A 22,391-nucleotide genomic window follows, 5' to 3' on the forward strand; every position below is an offset into this window, starting at 1 on the left:
AGGTAGGTTTGAGCAGGGCTCTGGCTGTTTCCCTGCTAGGCTCCTGACTAGCCCCGCTATGAATCTCAACTCTGTCCTCAGGCTGCCTTCCCTCAATGCAGCAGTTCTAAGCCTCATATTTGCATATCACGCCGCCTGGAGCAGGAGAGATCTCCTTCCAGCCACCAAATAGAAGCTTTCCAGCCAACTCCAATTGGCCCAACCTCAATCAGTCACTTTGGCCAGGGGTGATTCCATGCATTAATTGGCTTAGGTCTGGGTCACTGCCCATGACTAAGCTACCACTATGGCAGGAGCGGATGCCATACTTTATTGGCTTAAGCCAGTCAAGACACCCTCCCCTTCAAGAAAAACAGTGGGGAGAGTGGGGGATAGAATGGATATCTGGAGAGGCAACTGGAAGACTCTCCAAGATCTGTCTTTCCACGACGTGCTAAGCAGGCATCTCAACTTCCAACCTAACTGGCAGTGCCTGGGGCAGGAGCCATTTTATGCCTTTATATTCATCAACCCCAAGGTGACCACTAAGGAAAGCGCTTGGTACATGTCCTCAGTCACATGGCACGCCCTCAACCTGCCATCAAGTACAACAGCAGCAGCTCTCAGTCACTGCCACACAACCCTGAGGCTTCTCCCCTCCCCCACAGAGGCCAGAGTTCTTTAATAAGGTACTGTTTGGGGCACAAGAAGGCTGCATTCTGTCCCTAACTTAGTGGGGAATTCTTTTGTGGGCCTCAGTTTCTCCACATGATCAAAGACGGGATTAGACAAACTAAACCTAAAAGTTCTTCTCCTGACAGTTCATGCATCACAGCAAGGGGAAAGCTGCTAAACCTCGGAATTTGGTAGAGCCAAGAACCCCGACCACCTCCTGCCTGAGACTCTGCCACAGCCTCCCGGCTCGTCTCCCCACTCCACCCTGGTCCTGCTCCCCAGCCCAATGCACTCCCACACAGCCACCATTAGGTCGGTCAATCATTCTGCAAGTATTTATCCTGCTGAGCACCAGGCACTGTGCTAGGTGCTGGGATAAAACAGCAATGAACAAATTAGACACACATATTTAAAAAAAGATCCCTGACTTCATGAAGCTTCCTTTCTAGTAGACAATCAATAAACAAACAAATATTAGAAGTAAATGTTGAGGAAAAAAATAAAAGCCAGGAAGGAAATTCAAGGAAGGTTACATTTTTTGATAAGGAGGCCAGAGAAGTCTTGAGCAAAGATCAAAAGGAAGGGAGAGCGGACTTCTTAGGTGGCGCAGTGGTAAAGAATCTGCCTGCCAATGCAGGGGACACAGGTTCGAGCCCTGCCCTGGGAAGATTCCACATGCCATGGAGCAACTAAGCCCATGCGCCACAACTATTGAACCTGTGCTCTACAGCCCGTGAGCCACAACTACTGAGCCCATGTGCCACAACTACTGAAGCCCACGCGCCTAGGGCCCGTGCTCCACAAGAGAAACCACTACAATGAGGAGCCTGTGCACCACAATGAAGAGTAGCCCCCACTCTCAGCAAATAGAGAAAGCCTGTGTGCAGCAACGAAGACCCAACGCAGCCAATAAATAAATAAAATTTAAAAAAAAGGCAAGGGAGAGCGTGACCCATGAGGTTTGCTGGAGGAAGAGTGGGCCAGGCAGACAGAACATATGCAAAGGCCCTGGGGCAGGAACAGGGCTGACAACCTGGAAGAGCAGAGCCAGCAGCTAGGAGGGGAATGGGAGCCCAGGTCTTGGGCCATGTGGATCATAGAGAGCCTTTTGGCATCTTCTTGAGTGAGATGTACAGCCCCTAGAGGGTTCTGAACAGAGGGGTAACCTCATCTGACTCTGACTTTCACCGTGCACTCCAGCTGCTGCTGCATGGAGAATAAACTGAAGGGACAAAGGTGTAATGAGAGTGCAATAAGGGTGCCAAGGCAGTAAAAAGGTGAAAAATGTGGGAGCTTGAACCAAGGGGCCATGGAGGTGATGAAAAGCAGTCAGATTCTGGACATATTCTGAAGGAAGAGCCAAAGATTCGTGGAAGGACTGGCCGCGGGAGGTGAGAGAACAAGTCGAGGCCTTTTACTGAGTTTCAGCCAGAGTAAGCAGAGGGTGAAGGTGCCATCCACAGGTGGGGAAGGCCAGCGGGGCACAGGGCAAGCTGGGGAAACTGGGGGCTCAGTTTCTGGCCAGTGCCCGTTGTAAAAGGAACCATTCCCCTGCTGAACATCTTCCCGCAGCTTACTACAGCCGGCACTACCTACCCCTCTGGCTTCATTTCCATACACTCCCCAGTCCTGGCTTATCTACCTTCCACAAACCCATCTGCTTTTTCTTACCTCTAGGTCTTGGCACCTGCTCTTCTCTCACCAGGCTTGCAACTCCAAGCCCCAATTCCCTCATCTGCAAAAAGCTGACAGGGAGTATAGTATCAGATGATTTTTAAAGGACCTTCTAGCTGCCGTGGTCTCCAGTCTGTGGCCTTGGGTTTCTGTGCCCTCCTTGCCTGGTGCCAGGGAAGACTAGCAGCACTGAGAGTCCAGACAAGAGTGTCCCCACTGCACACTGGGGTACGCGCCGAGGGCCAGCCTGAAACAAAAATGCCAAGGCCTAAAGAGAAAGAGCTTGGGAGGGATGGAGAAGCCAGTTGCCTGTAAGAGTTTAAAGAGAGGTAGGAGCGGCAAACAGCATGGTCTGGAGTAGACAAGAACCCCAAAGCCAATCTGCCTTTGCCCAAGCAGAGCCCTTCACCTGGGGTCCTCTTCCCTTCATCCCTGCTCTTCCTTCACAGCGTTTCCAGCAGCCTCTGCCCCGAGCCAGTCCACAGTTCCTGCACTGCATGCCCAGGCTCTTTAGCCACCCGTGCAACAGCACTCAGCTCGCAGGCTTCGAATCGTAAAGAGCACCCTAGGCAAGCCCTCCCCTCGGGAAAGTGAGCCAGAGGGGCAAGAACTTCACCTACATCACATGGCTAGTTGGTAGGAAGACCATTCAAACTCTGAGCTCCAGAAGGTAAATCCAGGGTTCTAGCCAAGACTCTCTCCAAACTTGGCTCAAATCCCCTCCTTGAGGAAGCCTTCCTGCTGGTCTCCGGCCCTTCCCCTCTGCTAGAAGTTAGTGGTGGATACACTGGTCTTCCCCCCTCATCTTGGGGCTCAAACTTCATCTATTCACCTCCATGCCTACCCATTCCCACTCCTGACAGAGCTCACCTGAAGCCATATGCACAGTGGGTGTGTCTTAAACTTTTCGTGGAATCAGATCACCAATATACTATTCTCCAACCTGAGCTTCCTGCTAGGGAGACACACCCTTTATCCACTAGGCTGTTTGGGGGGGGGGGGGGGGGGGCGGGGCGGAGCCTGAAGGGCTGTGATCCAGGCTACTCCCCCAGCCCCTGGCTAGCTCCTAATCCAGCCATCTCCTCTCACCTTCAGGATGTAAAGTCAAAGAGAGATTCCTTCTCTCTTGCCCTCCCCCTCACCTTCCGCCCAGGGATGTTATGGGAAAACAGATGAAGTGCCTCCAAGGAAACAGGCTACATAAATCCAAAGTATTGTTATTAAATTCCAAATTTAGCCCTCGGGATCAGTGAGGCATGACAGATCTGAGCTGGGAGCAATCCCAGCTGCACGGACAGGAAGTCCCTGTAAAACCAGAAGCCATGACATATAAGCTTTGGGGATCAAAGGAAACCTTAAAAAAAAAATCCCACAGACCTACCCCCAAAGAGGCTCTAGGACAATTCCACAAAGTAAGCAGCCAGACTCTGCTTGTATAAAACCAACGATGAGAAGCTCCTGACTCCCCATGGCAGCCCCTGCCATCTTCCATTAGCTCTGAGTTTGAAAGACTTCCTCCTGACCAGCCAAACCATTTCGCCATATCTTCCACACTCTGGTACAAATCTCACTCTTTTTCCACATGATAGCCCTTCATCAACAGCACCTCTCTCTGCTCATTTCCAACTTAAATACCTCCAGACCTTTCAATTGGGCCTCACAGGCCATTATCTGAAGGCAGGCCACCATCCTGATACTCTTCTAAATGGGCTCTACTTCATGGCTTCCAAAAATAGCATAACCCCCAGGAGAGGTCCAACAGGACAGGGCAGAAAAGGACCCACCCACCATTCCTTCACTCTAGGTGCCCACTTCCTACAGAGGCATCTGGAAGCAAAAATTTTCTTTTTTTTTAAACATCCAAAGCACACTGTGAAATCAAATACTCTATATTCAGGTTTCAGGCCATAATCCTTGCCATACATATATCTGGCTAGTTATGGCCCCAAAGAACTCCAGAAATGACATGCAAGCTGGGTGGGACCTCCTGAGAACAGAGAACCACAGCACAGGGCCGGGCTCAGCCCCTAGAGCCACACTGATCTAAGTTCAAGGCCCAGCTCTACCGCATACTAAATGACCCTCAGCAAATGGCTGAAATCCTAAATTTCAATTTGCTTATCTCTAAGATAAGGATAATACTCACCTTAAAGAACTCTTATGAGGACAAGAAAACATATATAATGCGTCTAGCACTGTAAATAGTAGGTGTTCAATTCAAGAAAGGCATTATTGTTATGTTCAAAGTCTCATGGGAGCCCTGACAGCAGTTTCCTAGGACAGAAAATCCAAAAAGTGGCTAAACAGAACACTGATTTTCCACGGAGGTGCCAATACAGTTCAATGGGAAAGCACAGTCTTTTCAACAAGTGGTGCTAGGACAACTGAGGAGCCACATGCAAAAGAATGATGTCAGACCCCATCCTAACACCACCTACAAAAATTAACTCAAAATGGATCATAAACCTAAATGTTAGAGCTAACACTATAAAACTCATAAAAGAAAACATAGCCATCTTTGTGACTTTGGGTTAGGCTATGTTTTCTTAACTATAACATCAAAAACACAAGTGAAAGAAAAAAATAGTTTTGAATTCATCAAAATGTAAAACTTTTGCCTTTTGAAGAACACAAGACAGTGAAAAGACTACCCAAAAAATGGAAGAAAATACATGCAAACCATGTCTATAATTAGAGATTTATATTGAGAATATATGAAGAACACATAACTCAACAATATTTGCAGCAACATGGACGCATCTAGAGAATATCTTACTAAGTGAAGTAAGTCAGACAGAGAAAGACAAATATACAATACCACTTATATATGTAATCTAAAAAATAATCCAAATGAATCTATACACAAAACAGAAACAGACTCAAAGACCTAGGAAACAAACATGGTTACCAAAAGCGGGGAGGTGGGGGGGTGACAAATCAGGACTATGGGAGTAACAGACATAAACTACTACACATAAAACAGATAAGCAACAAGGATTTACTGTATAGCACAGGGAACTATACAACATTTTATAACAACCTATAATGGAAAATAATCTGAAAGACTGAATCACTCTGCTGTACACCTGAAACCAACACAATATTGTAAGTCGATTATACCTCAATTTAAAAAAAGACAAATAACCCAATTCTTAAATGAACAAGACTTAAATAAACACTTTTCTACATAAGACATACGAACAGCCAACAAGCACATGAAAAGATGCTCAGGGCCACTGATTTTTTTTTTTTTTAATGGACCATTTTTTAAGTCTTTATTGAATTTGTCACAATATTGCTTCTATGTCTTGGTTTTTTGGCCCCGAGGCACGTGGGATCTCAGCTCCCCGACCAGGGATCAAATCCACACCCCCTGAAATCTCAGCCACTGGACTGCCAGGGAAGTCCCGCCATTATTATCAAATGTAAATAAAAACCATAATAAGAAACCACTTCATATTCACTTTATGGCTAAAGTCAAAAGTACAGATAATAACAAGTGTCCACTAGGATATGAAGAAATTAGGACCCTCATACATTGTTGGTGGCAACATAAAATGGTGCTGCCTGTGGAAAATAGTCTGGCAGCACCTCAGAATGTTAAACATAGAGTTGCCATATGACCTAGCAAATCTACTCCTAGGCACTATATATAATCAAAGAGAAACAAAAAGATATGTCCGCACGGAAACCTGCACATGAATGTTCAGAGAATTATTCACAAGAGCAAAAAAATAGAAACAACTCAAAATGTCCATCAAATGACGAACGGATAAACAAAATACGGTATATCCATACAGCTGAATATTATTTGACAGTTAAAAGGCATTAATTGTACTGCTGGGTGCCACCACATGCATGAACCTTGAAAACATTATACTAACTGAAAGGCCCCAGACACAAATCATATACATGGTAGGATTTCATTTACATAATATGTCCAGAATAGGCTAATCCATGGACTCTTTAAAGCAGATTAGAGGTTTTCAGGGGTCACGGGGAGGAATAGGAGAGACTGCTAACAGTTAAGAGGTTTCTTTTCTGAAGTAATGAAAATGTTCTAAAATTATATAGCGGTGAGTGCTGCATAACTCTGTGAATACACTAAAAAACTGAGCTGCATATTTTATATGGTGAATTTCATGGTATGTGAATTATAACTCAATAAAGCTGTATTTTTTAAAGAAATGAAATAATGATACATGCTAAAATATGGATGAAGCTTAAAAACACTAAGTGAAAAAATAAAATCACAAAAAAACTACATTCTGTATGATTCCATTTATATGAAATGATCAGGTCCAATATCGGCAAATCTATAGAGACAGAAAGTAGATTAGTGGTTGCCCAGGGTTAGGAGGTAGAGGATGGAGTAAATGGGGAGTGACTGCTAACAGGCACAGGGTTTCTGTCTAGCGTGATGAAAATGTCTGGTTAGCTGATGACGATAGTTGCACAACTCTGCAAAAATACTGAAGCCCACTGAATTGTACACTTTAAAAGTATTTTGGTATATGATTTACATCTCAATAAAGCTATTTTTTTTTTCAGTTCTCAAAGGTTTTTTATTTATTTTTTAAAGTGGTAACATGGTGGTCCAAGAGTGAGAAGAGAAAGCAAGTCTTAGCAACACGAAAGGCGGTTGCTGTGGACACATCAGCAGCCCCCTCCGTTTTCACTACTTCTCAGCAAGTGCTCCCTTGGCTTTGTTTAAGTGGAAAGTGGACTCCATGAGCTGGCAGGACCAGGAACGGAGGCTTCTCCAGAGCCAGGCCAGTCAGCGTCTCCTTCTCGGGAAGTGACAAGTGGGATGCAGGGTCAAATTAATGTTGCCGGAAGCTTGGAATGGGAAGCTGGAATGGCAGCCATGGGAAATAAAGGGGAGCAAAAAAAAGCAAGCCTGCAAAGGAGTGGAGTAGACTCAGAGAGGGGGAAGGAGGAAGGAGAAATGAGGGAAGAGCTGATTTGTACCGCAACACTTTCCCAAACTCAGGCAGGCCACCAGCACCACCTATAATCTGGTTGTTAGACACCTCCAACTTTCCAATAAATTCCCCCATTTGTTTGAGAGGCTTCTGTTCAAAGGATCCCCATAAAGCACCCATTTTCTTCTTCTTGCCATGACAAAGACTAGTAGAGGTCCCCCCAAACCACTCTCCTCGCCTCTGCCTGGGCTAGAGCTAGCCTACATTCCCCAGCCCCCTTGCAGTTAGGCGTGCCAGGAGACTAAGTTGCAGCCAGTAGAGTAGGAATAGAATGATATGGGTGACTGCTAGCCAGGCCTTTCTGGAGAATGGGTGCCTCTCCTCTACCTTTTTTTCCCACTCTTGCCAGGCAGATGTAGGTGACCATGAGGCCCTAAAGATGGCAGAGGCACAGGATAGGAGCCTGTGTTCTTGAACTACCACATGCAAAGGAAAGCTTCCTGCTGACCAGGAATACCCTGCCTTGGACTTTTAGAAGAGTCAGGAATACATCTGTATTGTATTTATGCCAATCACATTTCAGGTGGCCTATTTGTTACAGCAGTTTAGCCTACTCTAAGTGAAATGAGGCAGAGGGGCAACCTCTCTCCCACCAACATAAAGGAAGGCAGAGTTAGCCCCGAGGGCCAGGACTAGGGTGAGGTACTCTTGGAGTCATCAAAGTGTTAACCCTGCACTGTGCTCACCCCAAGAGAACACCTCCTTACGTTCCATGTTCCAAGTGTCTCACCGCATCACCCTAGTCCCAGCCCTGTTAGCCCAGTGTACTTGGCTACACTGGGTTATCTTGCAGAATGGAGCCAACACTGAGACTAGCAAAGTAAAGAGGGAAAAAATGTCTAGGTCCTGATGACACTGTTGAACTGCTAAATTAGTCAACCCTGAAGGCCCCTCTGCACCTAGATGACTTCTTATGTAAGCAAATAAATGTCTTAACTGTCCAGTTACCTGTAGCTGAAGGCCTCTACCTAACACACTATCTAAACCAAAGACAAAGCTAGCTCAGGGAGCACCAATAGTAGACATTTCAGCTCTCGGCCTCTGAGGGAACACTTCTGTACCAGCGACACTGTGGGACAGCAAAGGGCAATGAGCTGGACAGCATGGAGAAGAACCCCAGACAACATTACAGTGCTTTGTGACCTTAAAAATAAAAGGAAAGATGGTACTGGGAAAACTGGACAGCCACACGCAAAAGAATGTGAACCCCTATCTTACACCACACTCAAAAATCAACTCAAAATGGATTAAAGACTTGAACAGAGGACCTAAAACTATAACGCTCCTAGAAGAAAATATAGGCTGTAAGCTCCTTGACATCAGTCGTCACAATTTTTTGGATTTGACACCAAAAGCAAAGGCAACAAAAGCAAAAATAAGCAAGTGGGACTACATCAAATTAAAAAGCTTCTCCAGAGCAAAGGAGACCATCAATAAGATGAAAAGGCAAACTACTGAAAAGGAGAAAATATTTGTAAACCATGTATCAGCAAAGGGGTTAATATGCAAAGTATATAAAGAACTCATACAACTAGACAGGAAAAAAAAAGGCAATACAATTAAAAAAATGGACAGAGGAACTGAATAAACATTTTTCTGAAAGAGGACACAAATAAGCAACAGGTACAAGAAAAGGTGCTCAACATCACTAACCATCAGGGAAATGCAAATCAAAACCACGAGGTATCACCTCACACCTGTTAGAATGGCTGTCGTCAAAAAGACAGGAGATAACAAGTGTTGGCAAAAATGTGGAGAAAGGGGAACCCTTGCGCATTGTTGGTAGGAATGTAAATTGGTGCAACCACTACAGAAAATAGTATGGAGGTTCCTCAAAAAATTAAAAATATAACTACCATATGATCCAGCAATTCCAAACTTGGGTACGTATCCAAAGGAAATGAAATCTCAAAGAGGTATCTGCACTCCCATGTTCACTGCAGCATTATTTACAACAGTCAAGACATGGAAACAACCTAAGTGTCCATGACTGGAAGAACGATTAAAAATCTCTCTCTCACACACACACACACACTGGAATATTATTCAGCCACAAAAATGGAAATCCTGCCATTTGTGGCGACACAGATAGACTTGGGGACAATATGCTAAGCGAAATAAGTCAGAGAGAAAGACAAAAACTGTATGATCTCACTCATATGTGGCATCTAAAACAAACCAAACTCATAGAAACAGAGAACAGGTTGGTGGTTGTCAGAAGCAGGGGGTGGGTGAAAATGGGTGAAGATGGTCAAAAGGCACAACCTTCCAGCTATAAGTTCTGGGGATGTAATGTACAGCATGGTGACTATAGCTAACAATACTGTATTGTATATTTTAAAGTTGCTAAGAGAGCAAATCTTAAAAAGTTCACTACACACAAAAAAAGAAAATTTGTAATTATGTGAGGTGAAGGATGTTAAACAAACTTATTGTGGTAAGCATTTCACAATAATATAGATGTATCAAATCATTATGCTGTATACCTGACACTAATACTGTGCTACATGTCAATTATATCTCAATACAATGGGAAAAAAAGAAACACGTAAGGGTGGAATTTTTTTTGAAAAAAAAGGAGAAAATGGCACCTGAGTAGCAAATGGCTCACCTGCAGTCAGGAGGGAAGCCAGCTCAAGGAGAAGAGGCCTGAAGCTCAGCCCTGCCCCACACTAATGAGCTGAGGGACCTGGGGAAAGCCACCTGACCTATGCCTCAGTGGCCTCATCCACAAACAGAAGAAAACGCAGCATTACGTGCATGCAAAACAGAGGTGCCAGATCAACTGAAGACCTTTCTTTCCTTCTCCAAGGAGGCCTGATGGAAAGAGGCATGTTATTTAATGAATTTCCTCCAGCAAGGAGAGCTGCAGCTTGACAGTGTTTGCCTACTGGGTTGGGCAACTTCTAACCAAGCTCCCTGAACATCATTGTATACAGGAGGAGCCAGCAGAGGGCTGGACCTCTTTAATCCCCTGACTCAGATGAACACATCTACAGCTCTCTGAAAACACAATTCCAGAAACTAAGCGCCCAGGCAGAGTACCTCAGCTGCGTGAGCAGTCACCATGAGGTGCGGGACACCAATTCCCTGGATTAATGAAGTGAATGCCAAAGCTCCCAACACTGTCACAGCCCTTCCCTCAGAGGCAACGTATTTTCAGAAGAAATACACACTGCAGCTGAGAGGAGGAGAATAAGGTGTAAATCTGCCATTCTTCCAAGCATATGCAGAACAGAAATCTATAGAGGCAAATCCTTGTCTAAAGATCTGGACTTTAAAAAAAAAATCCAATTTGATAGGTTCCACCTTTTTGCCTTGTATCAAGTACCTGACAAGGCTTACTTAAATGGATACAGGAGATGGATGTCGTGCAGCAGGGCTTACAGCTGCCCTCCAATCCCAGCTCCTTGAGTAGGACAAGCCTATCTCCTCAACTCCCCAGGGCAGCATTTTTATATGTGGAGAGAAAGATGCTGAAAGCCACGTTCTCCGCACCACTCCCTTATCTAACATAACAGGAAACTGAGGCCCAAAGGGGACTTGCCTGAGATTACAAAGTATGGTTGGGACAGGGCTAAGGCTTAAAGACAGGTCTTGTGACCCAGCACTCCACCCTACTCCCAAACTGTCAAAGAACTAGACAGAGGTATCGTCTACAGGGAAAATCAGGCCACTGGAGTTCAAGCGTTCTTCCTCCCAAAGAAACTGCAAGCCCCTTGGCTGGGCCGCTACAAGAGGAATGCTATTTGCACAGGATCTGCAGAGACACTGCAGCATGGATGGGTAGACATCACCATGCGTATGTGAATAGCAGAAAGCCCTGCAGGGTCAGCTTCCCTATGAAGGCTGAATCCTATAAACAAGATTACCACCCCCATTAGACCTTTTCTGAGAAGAAAAAATGACCTCTCCTGTTGATGTGGCACCAGGCTTTCTTCACGCTTCCACCAGGGTAGCAGCCATGACAAAACAGGCAGCATCCAAGCCTGTGCCCACAGTGCCCCCTCGTGGGAGTCTGCATGGCTCAGCTGACCTCTTGATTCCACCAAAGGGAAGGCCAGTGATGCGTCAGTCTGCAATACTGCCCTTCCTGGTCTCCACAACTATCCCCCCTGGAATGCCATTCTCTCCCCCTAGCTCAGTGGTTCCCAAACTTCAACCTGCATCAGTATCTCCTAGAGGACACGTTAAAACACAGGTTGCCGGGTCCTACAGTTTCAGACTCAGTGCGTCTGGGGTGGGGCCCAAGAATCTGCCCTTCTAACAAGTTCCAGGGTGATGATGCTATTGCTGCCAGTGTTAGACCACGTTTGGAGAACTACTGCCTTAGCTAATCTCTCTGCACCCATCAACTCAGTGCAAATTCTAGCTCCTTACTGAGAAGTTCCACAAATGCCTCAGGAGTATCACAGGCTGTCAAACCTGCATGACTCACCAAATGCATTAATATCTTTGAGCCTCAAACTCTTCATCTGTAAAATGGGGATAAGAATACCTCCCGCAGAGTGGTTTTCAAAGGCAAATGAGAGAAATCAGTTCAGTAGCTGGCACATAGAAAGCACTCAATTAAATGTTAGCTATTCTGTATCACTTTTAATAGCAGTAGTAACAGAAGTATTACTGTTTATTTGCCAGCTTCTTACAGACAGAGATCACATCTCCCTCAGAGACACATAATTCTCAGAGGCAGAAGGGACAGTAGAGACTTTTTATAGTCCAGTTTCCCTAACCTAGATCATCAGCAGCATCACCTGGAAGCTGTCAAAACTTCAGATGCTTGGGTGCCACCCAGAACTAGCAACTCTGGAAAATGGGACAAGAGGCATGGGTAGCAGCATTTTTAACAAGCCCCCAGGTACCAGGCTTGGGAGCCACACATCTGGCCCTTATATCTCATCTAGACACAGGGAAATGGAAACCCAGGAAAGGGAAGCCCCTTGCCCATCCAGGGCCCTCGCCAGCTGGAGGCTGAGTAAGGATCAGAAACTAGGTATCCTGATTCCCAGGCTAGTCCTTTTCCCACTAAGCTACACTGCTTGGACACCATCTCATCAACCCCTAACCTCCTGTACACATCCCCTCTGCAACATACATGAATTCAGCATGTGACAAGGACAATCAGTCCACTGCTGAACATCTATCTTTTAAGTTTCCTTTTATTTGATGAAAATACTGAACAAGAGACATCCTCAGCCCCAGCATACAAGGTTCCTCCCTGACCTGTTCCCTGCTGACCCCTCCAGTCTCACATCCCACCAGAACCTCACTTGTACCCTAATTCCCAGACCATGGACACTTGTTCTGGGGGTCTCACTTCCACAATGTCTAGCATACAGGTAAGGAAGCTCAAGGGTGAGTGGAAGGGGAAGGACAAATGAAAATGAGGTGGCTTTACTCCCTAGGCTCACACTATAGGGCTCCAGAACTCAAGAAAGCCTCTGCTTTGCCAGCATAAATAAATCAAGTGTCACACCTTTGCACTCTTGCAGCCAACCTGAAGTCTATTTCTGAAACAGAATTTCTCCTACCAGAAATGCATTGGGCAACACTCTGCTGGAAGCCACCAGTCACCACAGGGCCTTCCACCCCACTGAGAATGACAACATCTACCTGCACACTCTGCACCTGCCCTCTCCCATCTCATCCCAACTCTTCCCCTGCAGGGTGACTGGTGCATGTCCCGCAGCTCCCTGCTTTTTCCTATTTCCACCTGATCTTTCTCCACTTTCACAGCCCCAGTGAGACACCTGCTCCCATGTGCCCAGATCAGATCACGGCTTGCCCTAGTTAGTGTTACTCCCGGAAGACTTCTCGCCTCTGGATTCCTACCACCTAACTTAACATCATTAGTCTGCTGTTCTGTGCTAAGGAGCAGAAAACCAAGCCATAGGACCCTGGATAAGTTGCTTAATCCCCTCTGGGCTTTGGGAGCAGGACAGCTTCTTCACCCACCTCCCCAGCTACCAGAACAGGGACTAGTGCACACAGCAGTTTAGTAAATGGGGAATTCAGTTGGTCATCTATGACTCGTTGAACACTACTACGAACAGGCACCCTAACTACAAAGAGTAGTCAGACAAATGCAGTACATAGTAGGTAGTCTTGCTCACCACTATATGCCTTGCGGAAAAAAAGCTGCTCAATACTTATGTAACAATGAGTAAATGCAAAACAAAGACTGCAGTCAGACAACTGCATTCTAATCCCACCCCTCTACTTAGTTAAGTTGCTTAACTGCTCTAAACCCTCTCCAACATGGGTCCACTGACACCTGCCTCTTAGGGTTATTGTACAGATTAAAGGAAGTAATTGTGTATACAGTACCTGCCCAGCTCCAAGATTATAGTGTATTCGTCTAGATGCTATCTTTAAGGAGCCCAAACTAATCAAACTGCCATTTGCTCTCTTCTTTGCAAGAGAGCAGAGCAGTTACATCCTGCCTGGGCACATGCAGCTACAAGTGGAAGGCAGGGGCGCAGTTCTTAGCTTCTCTTCTCACCACTCTTCCTTGTTATCCTCATGAAGCCAGCCTCTCTCAAGGGCCAAGTTGAGGGAAGGGATGTGCCCTCCCTGACAGCTGATTAGTAAAGTCAACTTTGCATTTTCATGGAGGCTCTTTCAAAGCCTATTGACAGCAGTGTGGTCTGGTTCATGTCAGGGCCAACAAAGAGCTGAACCTCCAAGAACCCTGGAGTTTCACAGCACAACTGTGCACTATTGAAAGCGAGTCCTTGCTTCCCATCACACGGTTGCTCAGCACTTCAGTTTCCAAACTATTCTCACAGATGCTTTATCATTTGAGACTCAAAATAGCCTTGTGAGTCAGGTCAACAGAGAAGGTACTCTTGGGGGCCCTAATTTAAAGACAAGTTAACCCAATCAGGGGACCAAACATGCCCAGACACCCAGCTGGACTAGACGGAAGTTAAGTGGCACGCAGCGGGGACACAAGACCAGAGGGCAGGTGGACAACTGTGCAGGCTAGCTGCAGGAGCAGAGGCCACAGAGGACAACAGAACACCCCCCCGAGGCACAAGGCCCACCCACTAACCTTGCCAACTGTCACCATGCAGGAAAGTGGGCCTGCTGCTGAGTCTGCTAACTCAAGAGGGCTAGAAACGTGGATCCTTTTGTACAATTTGTCCTGTTTTGAAATGCTTTCCCTGTCCAACACAGCTTACTGACAAGACTGCCAGCTTGTGATGTTTGTAATATCCTCGCCCAGGCAGTTCCCTCCCTAAAAGATGCCCAACCAGAGTTGATCACAAATCCCTTCAGAGAGGCTACTGGTTGAATGCCTGCAAACTCTGCCCTCCCCGAGCATATTCCAATGGAAAAGCCTACACATCTTCTTACTTGGATGCCAACCTTCACCTCGCCAGGCTCACTGCAGCTGTGCCCTATCTTCACGTCAGCCCTTAGTACCCCACTCTGAAAACCACCTCCTACCCTTTGGTTCTAGTTCCATTGCTCTTCTAGCCCTGCTCCTGAACTTGGTGACCAGAGGCCCCTTGGGGCCACCCCCCACCCCCTCCCACCACTGCTTGGCTTCACCTCCTGCCCTGTCCTAACCCAACCCAAATATAACCTCTCCCAGGATCTCCTGCTTCTTGCCCCTACATGCTGCTAACCAGCCCATCTCTGCTCCCACACCCTAGATCAGTCCTGGGAAACTGCATCTCTGCCAGGCATGGATGACCTCTGGCCTCCATGCACTCCTCATTTAAAAATGCCACTCACCTCAAATTCCCTATGGATTCCATACCACCCATTAGCCATTTTGGTGAAAATGAAGTATGAACCCTAAATCCCCCACTCCTCCACACTCTTCTAATTTCCTGGTCCTGTTAAAACAGCACAAAGCAGATTCCCTAGCAAGGGAACCCACAGGGCCATGGTTTCCACAAACCCAAAGTATGCAGCCTCAGCATAGCCACAAATGGCACTACACCTACCCTGCCCTCTGCACCCTGGGCCAGCAGGTTCAGGCCCCTCCCTTACCTGGTCACATTCCTGCCCTTCCAGGCTATAGCTCCTTCTTCAAGTCAATGCCTCTCACCATACTTGCTTCAAAATATTCAACCATTCCTTCCTGCAACCCTCACGTGCCTTCTGTCGTCACAATTCTTGCTTTTTTCCTGGCTCCCCTTTCAACCCAACCAACCAAGCAGTCCTCTACTGCTTCCTGGGTTTTCTCTGGAGCTCTGCATCTACTGACATAGTTCTTAATAGCATTTATATGCTTGACAGGTCCTACATGGACCCGCCTGAAGTACCAACCAGTTACACACCAACTTCAGGGAAGAATGACATCCAAAACCCATAAACCATTAATGCCTCTTCTCACAGGAACACCAAAGGGGGAAAGCCGGGGGGTGGGGGGGGGTGCAGATGAATTGGGAGATTGGGATTAACATATATACACTAACATGTATAAAATAGATGACTAACAAGAAAAAAAACCTCTTCTATCTCCTACCCAACACCCAAGCTCTCCAACTCATGCTTCCTACCCCTTCAAAGGGTACCCCAACCCCCCAGCAACCTTCAAACAACCCCCCGCTCAAATCCCCCAACCCCACACAACTGACCAATAATCCACAGTTCAGGTTCTCAACCCTGATCCCTAGAAACGCCACCTGAGAATAAGCATCTGGCAAAAAAGCACTAGATATGCCTCAGTGCTTCATAAAACCCATGCACGACCAGATTACTAAGCAATTACACACCACACACGAATATTCACCACTTCAAAGCCTTTTTCAAATTCCCCACCCACAATAAACCACCCATCTATCACATAAGCACAAATCTGCAATAGACAAAGAACGATTTTGACAGATCCTATTTACTTCAGGATAAATGATAAGAATGTAATCTAGTAACTTTAATTTCTAACAAGGCCAGCAAATTTTTCTTCCATAACTAAGGGGGGGCGGGGTTCTAGTAAGACCAAAAAGGTTTCAAGTCTCTTGACCAACTATAATACCAAGTATTAACATGAGCACACCAGACTGGCCCTACATGCACCCATGTTGCTGATACCCTACACCCTGACATCTTTGTGCTATTAAATGGAAGGACAAATACCACCCCAACATAGCAAGTTTTCACTGAATGCTTAATGGAACATGTAAACTTGGGCAGTACTCTACATCTGTTCAATAGCAAACTAATTTTACAACACTCCCCCGTAAACGTCAAATATATTCCAAACAACCAGACATGTCAAAGGTCTTAGTTTATTAACTCTCTCATGAAAAATCTGCACAATCACCACAGATACAGTCACTGCAGAATCTTTACTCCTTCTGTGAATTAAAGAAAGAGAAAAATTTAGTTAGCAACTGCCTTTAAAACTCTTTAAAAATTAAAGTTCAAAGTCTTCAACAAACTCCAAAATTAATGACACTCATGCAGAACGAATATTAGTAACCTAGACCACATTAAGTTTATGTGATCTTAACACAATGTAAGCATCAAGATATAAAACTCACAAACATTCAAGTTAAGGATGAGACAAAAAACAAATTTTGAAAACAAGACCATGTCACTGCTATTTTTTAAGAGGCACAACTCTTGAGAGCATTTGTAAATATACTTCAAAATCATTTCACATGCTCTATTTTTAATGATTGTCAACCAAGAAGTCTAGCGATCTAAATGAAAAGTTTGAATTATACCTGTTGTCCAATCTCCAGCTCACTGAATCAGTGGCAGGGAAGGGAGAAAGGAGGGAAGAGGGAAAAAGACACATTTCATTAATAGTCCCTTTTCAAACTCCTAAATAATCTGCATGCAATCAGATACCTTAATGATTATTGTTTTGTTCTTTGCAATTGTATATAGAGCACTCCCTAGGCGCACTCACTGATTTTATTCCTCCCAACTTTGAGAACACCCTGCCTGATTACTATAGCTTGTAGGCTGCCACTGCCTACTTATAAATGGAGGCGCCTCTGCTCTGCTCAGCAACACCATGCTGGGCACACTAGCACCATCAACACACCTGAGAATCATCGCAGACTAAAGTCTAATTTAACCACAAAGGGAGAGCTCTAAATGATCAAGCAAATCTTTTAAAGCCTATCTCAGTTCGGTACTTTAAAAGCCACCATTCACAGTCAACAAAAGTAGTGAAAATTAGTATTTAAAATAGCAGAGCTCAGCTGATGTAAAAATAGTTTAATCGCTCTTCAAACATAAGACTATTCCTTAATTTAAAACAACTCTATTGTATCCAAAAGGTGCAATTCCAACATCTAAACAAAAACTAAGTTCAAAGGAACATTACTACGTCTGACTTTTTTTGAGTAAAAGAACATGTGCTCATTTACGCGTTCCTTTTCCAGCTGCTTTTCACAGCAGTGCTAGTGAAATGCACTAGTGCAACCTGAAGGAGGAAGAGTGCTAGCTCAGGTCCCCACAGGGCTAAACTCTGCACATGTCACCTCTGAGCACCAACACATGGGACTCAAAAGCTGAATGAAGAAAACGATGTGTAAAAACCTTCTTCAGATCTAGATCAGAACACAAATACTGACTGTTTTTCAACTTCTGGAACGTCTGTCAACAGGTATACTAAGCCCCACAAACAGGGAGCAGTTGTAAGCAGCAAGCAGTTCCTCTGGGAGTCCGTCCATTACCACAACTCCATGACACGGAAGAGAACGTGATTATGGCCCGGAGCAGGCACACCAGGTTTACTACCTGGTCTGGCAGGGAGTCATGGTGAGAGGAAGCACATGGGGCGGTGACCATCACTGCTTCAAAACCCTACTAGCCCCAATCCACTCTCCGCTCACTTTACATGTTGCTGGTTTAGGCTGCTCAAATGTGCCAAAGTATTTAAATACCTGTGGGAAAAGTGTATTTCTCAAAGGCTTTGATGTGAATATTCAATTCTCTTGGTAATTTTTCAATTAAAAAAAAAGGACATCAGGTGGAAACCTGAAGATCAAGTAATAAAAAGCAATGGGACAGTAAAGGAGATGATAATAGGCAGCTTTGGGCGTGTGCTCCCAGGACAAAGGCTTTGCCAGATTTTCTGGACCAGTTTAACACCAAAGTTGCCAGAGAATCAACCAGTCTCCAAGGTCCCCACGGGAAAGACTGGTCATGACTGGATGAGGGAGCCCTTCCCAAGCCCTGTGTTAAGTAAAGCCATTTCCTGGGTATGTGGTGCTCTGGAACACAGCATTTCCCAAGCGCCAGTTAAAAGGGGCCACCTTCCTCCACTGGAGCACTTCACAACGTAACATGCATTTTTGGGTTTCCAAAATAAATGTGATTTAAAGTTTTTCTCCTTTGCCCGCAATACACTATTTTAAACCATAGCAGTGGTGTTTTAATAGACTATACTACAAAATTCTCTTCCAAAAGCCAACATGCAAAGCATCAAAGCAAACTCAGTGAAGGTGATGCATCCCCACACCGTGCTCACAATCTCAGTACCTGCTAGACACTTCATTTCTGTTGAACAACAATTCCAAGAAAGTGGAGGGAAAAGGCAAAAAAAAAAAAAAGTTCACAGAACACTTGATTATTTGTTAATTTAACAACCCAACACCTTAATTCCATTCAACTATTCACAATTAGCTAGCAAAGCTGGTAAAAAGCTGATCATTAAAATCACTTAAGTCCTGACTAACTGGAGAGGAAAGCAAGAGAGAACTGTGCTGTCTCTCCAGCATGCCAGGAAAACACGGGCCACATTGATTCAGCTGCTTCTTCAATCAGTTGTTAATTTTAAGAAAATAAGTCTTGGGAAACTAGATCCGCTCCCCCTTTAACAATCTTTGCAATTAGCAGTAAAATGAAAACTTTCCTGATAGGGCTTGCAAGGCACCCACCAGGATCACTGAACCGATGTGGCCCCGTGTTGAGCTAATCTGTGAGCTGACAAGGGGTGGGCAAAGCTACTCTACTGAGGTGTTAAGCTACTACGTTACGTGGCTTCTCAGAACAGGTTACCTTCTGTAATCCAGAAGAAGTGGGAAAAGAAGAAACATTCAGAAAGGTTATTAAGAAAACAAAACCCCACCTTTCTACAAACCAAAAACCTGGAATTGACATTTCTCTATTTTCCTTGATAAACTATACCTTTTTGCCAGCACCAACATTGGCCTTTGCGGTCCCCCTGACTTTCTTCATTCTGTTCTTGCGTTCCTTTCGCTGTTTTCTTGAGGTCTTTTTCTTCTCATACAGGCCATGCTGAAGGATAAAGGGATATATACATATATACACGTAGGTGACTTGCAAACATCAACTCATCATTACATATATCCGGTAGGGAAAGTGGAGTTGGAGTTCAAGAAATACAGCTTCAGAGGTCAAAACATTTCAAGTACATTTAACAATACTTGTTTGTGCTAGAACAGAAACAGTCATCAAATTAAGAGACAGCATGAACAGAATAATGGCACAGGAAAACACTTCTTGCGCATTAAGTTCAGAGGACTGGGTGTTGTGGACCTGAGCCTACAATTCACTAAGTCTCCACATTTTGGCTTCTTTTTCAGGGTCTCTTCCATTTCACAGCTGGCACAGGAATCTTCCCTAAGAACTCTACACCCCGCACGGAGACCACATCCATCTTCTCTCTTTACTTTGCCCACTTCTACATTCCTGCTGCCTATAGGAATGCTCCCCAATCTTTACAAGGATCTCAGCTTCACTGTCACCTCAGCCAGGTATCCCAAACCACCCAATTAAAGAGTGCAGCATTTATCTACCACAAACCTATTCAACGGAATGATTTTACCTAACACCAAAGAGAAAAAAAAAAGAGTTGAAAGGGGGCAGACATGAGAACTATCTCAAAGTAACAGTCCATTTGCTCACTCACAATTTAGTACGTAAGCTGGGCATTCACCCAGTCTGCTGGGTAGTGGACCCCTGAACCCCAAGAAAACGGGTGCCGACCCTCGACACAGTTGAATACCTGAGTATAACTTATAGCTGGCACTCCACATCTACACTTTCCTATGCATCTGTGTACTCAAGCAACCTCAGATCACTGTACTACAGGTTTTACTACTGAAAAAATTCTGCACGTAAGTGGACCTTCATAGTTCTAACCCATGTTCAACAGTCAACTGCAGGTCATTGTGTAGTGCTTGGTATTCAAGAAATGATCCAAAACCTTTCATGGTTCCTGGCAACCTATGAAGTTAAGTCCAAACTCAGACGTTTGGGAATAAATACTTCACTTAATTTGGTGCCAATCGACGTTTCTAAACTTATCCCCCTACCTTTCTAAACTTTTCCCCCTACCTACTTCCAGTTCCTACTGCCAGGAGCACTACTTTACCTGCTCTTCTAGACCCAGTTCAAATGTCACCTCCTCAAATCCTGCAGACCCCATTCTGAACCCCTGTACTCTTATCTGTGCATTTATCAAAGAACCTTTTCTCCCAACCCCTTAAGAGTTCTTTATGATGCTGTCCCTCCAGACTGCTTACTTTTGCTCATTCCACTGCACCCACACACAATGCTACCGAAAAAATGTCTTCAGCAGCTGCCGAACAAAGAGTACACCTACTCTTGCAAGCCTATGTTTGGGCTCATTCTTCTTCGCGTAATCCAAGGAATCATAAATCATGCCAAAGCCAGTTGTCTTGCCACCACCAAAATGGGTTCTGAATCCAAACACAAAGATGACATCTGGTGTGGTCTTGTACATTTTGGCTAGTTTTTCCCGAATTTCTGTCTTAGGTACTGTTGCCTTCCCAGGATGAAGGACATCGATGACCTAAAAAGAGATTATCAAGTTTAGTGTTTATTATAATGAAATACATCTTCAAAACTGAATAACAACCCAACTTTGATGTACCTTTCCTTACCATTTGTTTCCGCTGAAGTAGTCGGTTGGTCATGAACTTCCTGGTCCGGATAGTTACTGTGTCATTCTGAAAACAAGACACCCGTTAATAAAACTGCTCAATCTTCTCTTGACCTTGCTGTGATTTTCCCAGATCTAGAATTGCAATGTCCAAATCAGCAGCCACTAGCCATCTGTGGATAATTAAAACTAAACATTTAAAACGCAGATCCTCAGCTTCAGGACCCACATTTCAAATATTCAGGAGCCACAGGGGTTAGTGGCAAGAAAGCTTCAATGAAACCAAAAAAAGCAAATTCCCATCTCCTCCTAACCCGCTTAGCACAGTGCCTAACTCAAAGGTCACCGCAACACAAAAACAGTATCAAGAAAATGCGTTCAACAGCCACATTTTGAACCTGTTTATAGATTTTAAATCTGGAAAGTCTTACTTTACTTTGTTACAAAAATCACTCTGGAGCAAGGTTTCTCAAACCTGATATTTTGGTCCAGATACGTCTTTGCCGTGGGAATTGTCCTGTACATTCTGGACTGTTCAGTAGCATGTGACCTCTAACCATATGATGCCGGTAGCACCCCCCACTTCACTCCCCAGTTGTGACCAACAATGTCTCCAGATTTTGCCAACTGTCCCCTTAGAGGCAAAAAACCACCCCCAGTTAAATACCACTTCTCTGAAGTAAAGCTGTGAGAAGTGCAAGTCTGTACAAACGTGATTGTCACAAGACCCTGTTTACAACATCCTGCAGATCTGACAACAAGCACTGCACTACCTACATGTAAACCACCCTTCCTGAATGACCAACTCTATACCCCAACAAAAAAAACCGTATTCCCTTCCTGAATGGCCCCGTTTCTCTTTTACACAATAAATGACTAGCAAGGAACCTGGGCATTCAGCATGCTTACACTGACCAGAAAATTTTACCAAAAAAGAGAAAAGGGGCTCTCATAGATTGATGGTTAGTTTTCGACGGCAGTTTGATAAAGCACACCACACTAAGTTAAACAACATTCAATTCTCGAAAGGGTCAAGAGAAATATACCTCACAGATGGAGTGGGATTAAAAACGGGTGAACCTTCAAAGGAACCAATTAGTCACGACAGGGCAAGCCTTAGAGCGGCTCCTCTTCCCGGGGCCTCAGTTACCCCACGCGAAACCAGAGGATCCATTCGGCTGACAATATTCTGGCTTACACATGGCAACAACTTCAGTCGTCGCAACTCGCCC

The 22,391-nt window shown here is 44.9% G+C and overlaps 1 protein-coding gene across 5 annotated transcripts in view; it reads right to left on the minus strand.

The window, feature by feature from the left end:
* The window catches only part of RPS24 (ribosomal protein S24), a 272,086-nt gene that overhangs the window by 249,200 nt on the left and 495 nt on the right, over positions 1-22,391 (minus strand). Inside the window, exons 2-5 of one of the 5 annotated variants that reach the window (XM_057736376.1) lie at positions 21,161-21,226; positions 20,860-21,069; positions 19,419-19,529; positions 16,531-16,627 (exon numbers count right to left, since the gene is read on the minus strand). In XM_057736376.1, the coding sequence (XP_057592359.1) occupies positions 16,619-16,627; positions 19,419-19,529; positions 20,860-21,069; positions 21,161-21,226 (396 nt within the window). In that variant the 3' untranslated portion in view covers positions 16,531-16,618. Of the gene's footprint in view, positions 1-16,530; positions 16,628-17,002; positions 17,022-18,767; positions 18,789-19,235; positions 19,293-19,418; positions 19,530-20,859; positions 21,070-21,160; positions 21,227-22,391 lie in introns of those variants that run through there. The other 4 variants (XM_057736379.1, XM_057736377.1, XM_057736375.1 and 1 more) reach the window with 4 other exon arrangements.

Source organism: Hippopotamus amphibius, chromosome 5 (genome assembly GCF_030028045.1).
Source record: "Hippopotamus amphibius kiboko isolate mHipAmp2 chromosome 5, mHipAmp2.hap2, whole genome shotgun sequence".
In the NCBI taxonomy this organism is placed as follows: domain Eukaryota; kingdom Metazoa; phylum Chordata; class Mammalia; order Artiodactyla; family Hippopotamidae; genus Hippopotamus; species Hippopotamus amphibius.